The 9,256-nt window shown below is 37.9% G+C and overlaps 1 protein-coding gene across 1 annotated transcript; it reads left to right on the forward strand.

Moving 5' to 3' along the window:
- Window positions 1–523: 523 nt before the first annotated feature.
- On the forward strand, window positions 524–5,598 carry LOC144979965 (proton-coupled folate transporter-like). Its single transcript, XM_078927318.1, has 3 exons — window positions 524–626; window positions 2,790–2,946; window positions 3,958–5,598. Exons 1-3 carry the CDS (start codon window positions 554–556, stop codon window positions 4,082–4,084), a joined length of 357 nt encoding a protein of 118 aa, XP_078783444.1. The 5' UTR covers window positions 524–553; the 3' UTR covers window positions 4,085–5,598.
- Window positions 5,599–9,256: the final 3,658 nt, after the last annotated feature.

Below are 9,256 nucleotides of genomic sequence, written 5' to 3' on the forward strand. Positions count from 1 at the left end.
GAAAGGTAAGAGAATGTGAGTAAAGAGCCTTTTCCAAGGACTCAAATTTGCGCCGCTCGAGAGTCGAAACCAGAACATTTAGAATATATTTTTTTAAACTTTTATTGTCAATTATAAGTGGAACTGGAGCTTGTTTCATTCATTACTTATTGTATTGTGAAGGTTATATCCTTAGACAGCTAAACGAGCCATAAATCATTGCTGTTTAATATGTCCATGTAATATGTTACGGGGAAATCATAGGATTTGCAGACCTCTATATAATTAATTCTAATTAATAGGGCGATTCTGTGAGTGCAGGAGCTGACAAGCTATGTAAAAGGCTCGCGTGATGTGGAGAAGTATTACAGAAACTTTTCTTAAATAAAAAATATAATCTCCACCTTAAATACCACATTACAACGATGATGATAATGATGATGATGATGATGATGATGATGATGATGATGATGATGATGATGATGATGATGCTGATGATGATGATGATGATGATGATGATGATGATGATGATGATGATGATACATTATGTCCTTTTTTTCCAGTGCCTATACTTATGATTCCTGGGTTAAACATAACTCCCATCACGAGAGGTGTCATGTCCATTTTAGCTGGACCTGATAAACAAGGTAGGCTAAGCTGCAAAAGATTCTCTCACTTTAATCCTCCTTGACTGATATCCTGATACTAACATAAAATAGCATGTCACAATACAAGCCCTTGATCACCAAAAATGAGTGAAAATTGATTTGCTGTTAGCAGTGCTTAACCCTTTCCTTACCAACGATAGAAAAATCCTCACATTCGTTACGATGCAACCAACAATTTTCTCATTCTGATTTCTTTTGTACATCACAAGATTAAACATTTATTTTCGGTATAGATCTAGCTATAAAAACTACGTGTGTAGTTTGATATCCTACATGGTTTGCAACAAAATGTCCATTTTTTTATCGCCGAATCGACCATAAGTGTCATGTTTTCTAGCTTAGCTTTGTAGAGAAGCCATTCATAGATTGGTATACAGCGTGGTCTATAGTAAAATTCCCTTACTGAGATCACAAAATATGAAGTGAGTAGAAAAGTGCCAGAAGACAATAGAGAATAAAAATTTTTTTCGCGGCGGTGGTGGGGTTTGAACCTGCGACCTTATTGGTACGACAACTCCGCCTGGCAGGTGAGAGCGTGGCTCTACCGTGTGAGCTATCCACGAACACAAAAATATTCGTTTCAAACTCAAAGTCATTTCTAGATCCCTCTCTCACCCACTTCTTGAGATCGCCGATTCGTTCACCACCATCGCGAAATAATTTTGACCAGCAGTTAAGCTTAATAGCCAATATTCTCATCACAAACATAACATAGAAACGATTGAGACATTGAGTATGCTCCGGTGTATGGGGTGAATTTTTAATTCAGAAAAGTGAGTGGAGCAGGCACTTATGTTGGTAACAACAAGATATGAAGTGAGTAGAAAAGTGCCAGAAGACAATAGAGAATACAAATTTTTTTCGCGGCGGTGGTGGGGTTTGAACCTGCGACCTTATTGGTACGACAACTCCGCCTGGCAGGTGAGAGCGTGGCTCTACCGTGTGAGCTATCCACGAACACAAAAATATTCGTTTCAAACTCAAAGTCATTTCTAGATCCCTCTCTCACCCACTTCTTGAGATCGCCGATTCGTTCACCACCATCGCGAAATAATTTTGACCAGCAGTTAAGCTTAATAGCCAATATTCTCATCACAAACATATAACATAGAAACGATTGAGACATTGAGTATGCTCCGGTGTATGGGGTGAATTTTTAATTCAGAAAAGTGAGTGGAGCAGGCACTTATGTTGGTAACAACAAGATATGAAGTGAGTAGAAAAGTGCCAGAAGACAATAGAGAATAAAAAATTTTTTCGCGGCGGTGGTGGGGTTTGAACCTGCGACCTTATTGGTACGACAACTCCGCCTGGCAGGTGAGAGCGTGGCTCTACCGTGTGAGCTATCCACGAACACAAAAATATTCGTTTCAAACTCAAAGTCATTTCTAGATCCCACTCTCACCCACTTCTTGAGATCGCCGATTCGTTCACCACCATCAACGAATCGGCGATCTCAAGAAGTGGGTGAGAGAGGGATCTAGAAATGACTTTGAGTTTGAAACGAATATTTTTGTGTTCGTGGATAGCTCACACGGTAGAGTCACGCTCTCACCTGCCAGGCGGAGTTGTCGTACCAATAAGGTTGCAGGTTCAAACCCCACCACCGCCGCGAAAAAAAATTTTATTCTCTATTGTCTTCTGGCACTTTTCTACTCACTTCATATCTTGTTGTTACCAACATAAGTGCCTGCTCTATCACTTTTCTGAATTAAAAATTCACCCCATACACCGGAGCATACTCAATGTCTCAATCGTTTCTATGTTATATGTTTGTGATGAGAATATTGGCTTTTAAGCTTAACTGCTGGTCAAAATTATTTCGCGATGGTGGTGAACGAATCGGCGATCTCAAGAAGTGGGTGAGAGAGGGATCTAGAAATGACTTTGAGTTTGAAACGAATATTTTTGTGTTCGTGGATAGCTCACACGGTAGAGCCACGCTCTCACCTGCCAGGCGGAGTTGTCGTACCAATAAGGTCGCAGGTTCAAACCCCACCACCGCCGCGAAAAAAATTTGTATTCTCTATTGTCTTCTGGCACTTTTCTACTCACTTCATATCTTGTTGTTACCAACATAAGTGCCTGCTCCACTCACTTTTCTGAATTAAAAACTTACTGAAATCACCATATCTTCCACAGGTGTCATGTTTTCCAGCATAGCTTTGATAGAAATCGTGTGTTGTTTGGTATCTCGCGTGGTTTACAACAAAATATACGCTGTGACTGTAGACTTCATGCCTGGTTTTGTCTATCTAGTCATGGCGGGCGTGTCTCTGGTTACTTTTTTGTTATATATGTAAGTATTGACGTGTAGCGACTTGTAGTTATTTGCAGGTCAGGTAACCCAAAATCTTAATGGTCTCATCGGTGTAATGGGAATTCTCTCAAATCAAGGAAGAGCACTGTGAATTGCAAACAAAAATAAATGATGCCCGTTCGGTTATCAACCCTGCTAATGTATGCAAGTAGGCATATAATAATGATAATAATAATAATAATAATAATAATAATAATAATAATAATAATAATAATAATAATAATAATAATAATAATAATAATATGAGGAGGAGGAGGATGAGAAGAAGAAGAGGAAGAAGAAGAAGAAGAAGAAGAAGAAGAAGAAGAAGAAGAAGAAGAAGAAGAAGAAGAAGAAGAAGAAGAAGAAGACACTTGCTAGATACTGAAGGTAACCACACCAAATATTTACTACGAAGACATTTCTGCCAAGTTGCAATTTTTATTATTCAAAAGTCTTCCATTACTATTCAGCTATGGCGTCTTCCCGGTCAATAATATGTGATTTTATGAATCCCCTACCATTCCTCTTTCACTCGATATCTAACACTTGTGTATTTATATTGCATGTAAAGAGGGTGACAGAAAACAAAAATGTAACGTTAGTTTTGATCATTACTGTATGATCCGCAAAATATGCTTAAAGCATTTGACAAGAGACCCCAAACCATCAGCAACACAACTTGTTGGACTAGGCATGATTCCTGTAGGATGGGTAATCACAGTTTAAAGGCAAAATCGACCCTGTTTTCTCTTCGGGTACGCTTTCCACATCTGAGTCGAGGTAGAAAATATGAGTAAAGAGCCTTTTCAAAGGGTTGTACGGCGGGGCTGGAACCTAAGACCTACAATTCATAAGCCTAGTAATTTTTACATCTAGACCACGGGGCTATATCATGAACACTGAGGTTTAAGTAGTTGGTTTCAAAACATCAATGTCAAATAAATGAATTTTTTCTCTTTCTTTTCTTTCTTTCTTTTTTTTTTGTTTTGTTTTGGTTATATTATGTAGTCCCTTCTTCCACTTTTATGACGGACCTCCTAGAAGTTACAAGATCCTAAGAGAGACTCACGACAATGAAGGGAAAGGGACTTCCATTAATTCTTCAGCGTCGACGCAAGAAAGGGAAGTCACCTAAACTCCATGGAGCGAACCGATGACTGACCTGTCTTCAAATTTGTCTTCTGCAAAAACAGATAATGTGGACGTTTCCAAGTTCTTTTTTTTGTCTGTCCTCGTTGAATACATTTCACTCTCTCCTTACAATCTATAGATAGTATGCGCTTGGCTAAGAAGCTCACGACATTGCCATCCGGATGTATAACGGACCAACACGCAACGCTTTGTGTAACCATTAACGTTTGTAGTCTGGTTAATACAGTTTAGTGAGAATGAGTCATAAACGCGGATGGCAAAAAGCAATAACAAAGACCCGAGTGATGTCAAATCCATTCTATCTATAGATAGAATGCGCTTGGCCAAGGAGTTCACAACATTGCCATCCGGAAGTATAACGGACCAACACACAAACTCTGTGTAACCATGAACTTTTATAGTCTGGTTAATACAGTTTAGTGAGAACAACTCACAAACGCGGATGGCAAAAACAATAACAAAGGCCTGAGTGGCGTCATCTGCATACTATCTATAGGAAAACGTCGCATTCGTTATGATAAAACCAACATTGTTCTTATTCAAATTTCTCTTGTACATCATAAAATTTAAACAAAATGAATATCGTGTTGAAGACCATGTTTTGCTAAAGAAATTATGTATGGCAAGAACTTTACCGCTATTGTGTCAGAGTATTAAAAAATATTTTTGTGTTTGTTGGGTGTGAAGGTAGGGGATAAATCCTGAAAATGGCTGGTAAGGAGAGAGTGAAGCATCACTTTCATTTCCTATTGTTACTCGTTTCTTCGAGCTTCAAGCATTAACGTTTTCATTGCATATTATCTCATCACGACACACATCACAGGAAGTGGCCGAGTCGTTAAGGCATTGCACTGTGATCCGGATGACCTGGGTTCGAGCCCCGCTTCAGGCACTTCCGTTTTTTTCCTTGAGCAAGATTTTTAACCCCCAATTTGCTCACTTGGGCAACATGGGTGATTCCTGTTGACGACGGTCTCCTGAGTGTTGTTTAAAAGAGGTTTGCTTTAACCATGAAGTACATAGTTCCAGTGAAATTTGTTGCTTAACGTACCCCAACATCTGTTTTCCAACTTGCTCTCTGTCTGTGTTGGAATGAGACATCTTGCTTGATGAATTATCTATACTCCTTCGTGGAATGCCTAGGCGACGATGTCTTATGATATTGAGGCGCAAAAGGCATATTTTTTTTTGTACCAGAGCAGAATACAATATTGGATGTTTTTATTAATTTGTTGTTTTGAATGTATAATGTAAGCAGTTGATTGTGTTCCTCTTAGTGGGATCCTGTGCTTGTGTCTGGATGAGAATTTTAGGTGATCTCAATCTACGCGCATTGATAGTGCGTTCATTCTACATCTGTTCCCTATACGAACCATCCCCCTTTGCCATACTTGTTCTCGTGTGCTTTGAATTGTAAATTTATGATTTTTCTTTTACTATCTATATACAAATAAAGCCTGAAAAGGACTGTGTAATAATAAATTGTAAGAAATATTATTTAGCGGGTGGTTGGATGGGAGCATCACCCTTGAATCATATACCTATGATGTTCGCATGGGTGTACGATCCGATAGTGATGTCGTTTCTTCTTCTCTTTACTAGCCTATCCTGCTTCTTTGGTTTGTGATTGTATTTTTGACAGGGGATATTTTTTTTCCTGTAAATCCTCTGCCTGTTTGTTCTTGGTTATTTATAATTTAGCTTATGATATCTTTAGGTTATGATTTTGATTGACATTTGTACTATTTTGTTAGATTGCTTGTTTTTTTGTTTCAGCGGTCTCTCATATAACCTCAATTGTGTTGGAAGAGACCTAAAGCAACAAACAAAAAAAAAAAAAAAAAAAAAAAAAAAAAATATTATTTATGTCTGAGTTGTTTATAACAGTGTTCAATACGATGGACACATTAAAGGGACATAATATGTGATAAACACATTGCCCTTATGTGGTGGATGGATGGCAAATCAATGTTGTAAGTTGTACAGTAAATTTAATTAAAACAAATATGTGCGGCTATGTGGCCTTGTGTTATGACACTCGCCATCGGATGGAAAGGTCCTAAGTTAGAGCCTCGCTCGGCGCATAGTTGAGTCCTTGGAAAAGGCCCTTTACTTTACTCACATTCTCGCACCGTACTCAGGTGTAAAATGAGTACCAGGCCGTTAACAGCGTTGTCTCTGTCCGAAAAATATGTAATATTGCCTAACAGGCGTCATGTCACGCTCTACATGTTACGTGTTGCTGTTGGCTAGAGATCCCTTGTAAAGAGCTTTGAGCACGTTTAGTGGATATTGCGCTATATAAAATCTCAAGTTTTTTTGGGGTTTTTTTTAGGCTTAACTGAAAAGTCGTGACGGCTATCGGATATGTCCAGTTAAATTTAACTCACCTGCGTCACAATATAGCAATGACTATCCCGCACAAATCTTTGGGCCTCTTTTTCGCTCACGAAGTGCCCAAATTCGCGGTAAAATATGGGACGAAGCCGTTTCGTATATGCTATTTTAAAAAATTAATTACGACGCTTTTTATCGATGAATATGACTGAAAGTTGGCACACAGTTGGAAAAAAGGTCATTTTAGATTATGTCAAGCGACAAAACTTTCTTACTCTTTGGAGTAAAATATTTCTAAAACTACCGGGCGTGGAGGTTTTGTCGCTGACAAGGTAATACATAAACATTTCTTCTTTTTGGTTGTAAAATTTCATATGAATATGATGAGTACTTTTCCCGTATTTTACAAAACAGCATCCCAAGTTTCAACCTTTTAATCCACTTATTACGCAAGATACAACCAAAGATCGAAAAAAATTGCCGAAAAAGCGTCCCATATTTTCGCGTTTTTTTCCTCTTTGCGGGTCATCCAAATAAATTACACCTTTGAAACTGCATAACTTGTTTATTTATGAGTGGATTTTCAAAATTCAAAACCATTTTTAATCAGTGGAGATAGAGCTTTGATTTCTCAAAAAAAGAAAGAAACATTTTTCATAGTCATTGCTACACAATACGTTAAAAGTCGAGCAATATATTCGTCTTTGTTTCTTTGTTTTTAAGAGCTTTACGGCGTCTGCGACACATTTTGGTCATATCAGCGCCAGTAAAAGGAATAAAATGGAATAGTCAAACCACTCTAGATTGACAATCAATTCACCCAAGAAAAAGTAAGACAAAGGGGAATTGGTTCAAATAGATGTGGATTCCAAGAGCATTCCAGCAATGTACTTAGTTTGAGATCACCCTTAAGTCTCACCCAGACATCAGTACCGGATCTCACCAAGACGAATACACTCAAATGTTTACAGACTACATAACTAACAATACAAAACAGAGAGATGATTTACAAAGGAAAAGATATCATCTATCAAAACTATAACTATACATTTGACTGCCCCTTCCCCTAGTCAATCAGGACTGGGACAAAACTAAGTAATCCCATTCCAAGACAAAGACAGAAAGCAACTCGGAAAACAGATAAGGGGATAGAAGACGCAGAGTGACTTCCTGCCCACCGTGAGAGTCAAAGACCCCGACCAGTATTCTTCTATAATATCCCCAGATTTTTTAAAGGTGCTATAAATTTCTTGTTTTAAATTATCTTCTGCTTTATAGATAGTATGCGCTTGGCTAAGAAGCTCATAACATTGCCATCCGGAAGTATAACGGACCAACACACAAAACTGTGTGTATCCATGAACGTTTATAGCAGGTTAATACAGTTCAGTGAGCATTACTCATAAACGCGGATGGCAAAATACAATAACAAAAACCTGAGTGACGTCATCTTCGAACTATCTATAGAAGAATAAATTTCACAACTTTTGATGTATTGTGTCACCGGTGTTTTCCGGTCGAAGTGTTTTAATGCTCGTGATTATTTCTTTGTTTAATGTGATTTAAAGTAGATTTCTTAGTCAATATGCCAGTTTGTGGATTCCCACCCTTGTTGGAAGGCATCATCTCACAAATTCAAGTAAATCAACAGTTAACGAAAGCGAGTGTCATACCACAAGATCACATAGCCGCACAATATTTAACAAAGATTACAGGTAGTAGATGCTATTTTTTTGTATAGTGCCTTACCACATTTCAGCAGACTGTATGCGATTTGCATTCACAAAATAAATAGAAATAGAATGGAAATTTCTAAAAATTTACAATTTTAATTATCAACATAACTAACAGTATCGTGCAAATGCACTAAACGTACTCAAAGCACTTTACAAGGGTCACTAGCCAACAGCGACACTTAACTTAAAGGGCATGACATTTTTCCCGCCAAAGACAACTACCAGATACTCATTTTACACTTGAGTCCGTCACGATAATGTGAGTAAAGAGCCCTATCCAAGGCAACAACTATGCGCCGCTCGGAGCGGGCCTCGAATCCAGGATCTTTTGATCCGAGGCCGAGTGCCACACCACTAGACCGCATAGCTCATTACAAAGAGCTGAATAACGTCATTCGATTTGTTCTATATTATAAACTGCTTTTGCGTTTCTAAAGGGAATGAGATTAGAGGAAGAGTAGCGTCCCTTGATTGGACGTCACCGGCGAAGAAGTTATTAGAGAGAGAACGTCATTATGGTTCGCGCATGCGTCTCTCGTCCTCGCTTCCTTTGAAACCGCGCGGTTAGTTAAATAGTTTCTCAGCGATCTGTAAGGTGACGTCCAATCAAGGGACGCTACTCTTCCGCTAATCTCATTCCCTTTAATACATTAATAAGTGTCTATTCAATATTCGTAGTATAATTAACTCTATTTACATTCATTTGGCATGTCCGATTTGTACATTCGAGAGTTTCAAATAAGTGATATACAAAATACAATAATACCCAATGCCATTCGTCAAAATCAAATATAATGTTGGTAAGATCTTTAAATTATTCATTGAATTAGAATGGTTTGTCTCAAACTTAAGATTACGCCCAATTGTCAGAGTCCTTTAAATTAGATTATTTTTCCTTACAGACGAATTACATCTTTCAACAAATATCTTAAACTTATCTCCCCTTGTATTTGTCACATGCGAATAATTTAAAAATCAATATTGTAAAAATCACGCACGAGTCTATATATCTGAATAAGATCACCTCTTATTCTACGATATTTTAGTGAAGGCAAATTTAGATCCTTAAATATTTCTAAATA

Source organism: Berghia stephanieae, chromosome 9, assembly GCF_034508935.2.
Source record: "Berghia stephanieae isolate SIO BIC M18660-M18661 chromosome 9, UCSD_Bste_1.3, whole genome shotgun sequence".
Lineage (NCBI taxonomy): Eukaryota > Metazoa > Mollusca > Gastropoda > Nudibranchia > Aeolidiidae > Berghia > Berghia stephanieae.

What these genes read in the sequence shown, in the direction of transcription:
- LOC144979965 (XM_078927318.1), top strand. Translation starts at nt 554, where the DNA reads ATGATTCCTGGGTTAAACATAACTCCCATCACGAGAGGTGTCATGTCC. An exon ending in AGCTGGACCTGATAAACAAG is followed by an intron (nt 627 to 2,789) that starts GTAGGCTAAGCT and finishes TATCTTCCACAG; the next exon opens with GTGTCATGTTTTCCAGCATA. An exon ending in GTTACTTTTTTGTTATATAT is followed by an intron (nt 2,947 to 3,957) that starts GTAAGTATTGAC and finishes TATATTATGTAG; the next exon opens with TCCCTTCTTCCACTTTTATG.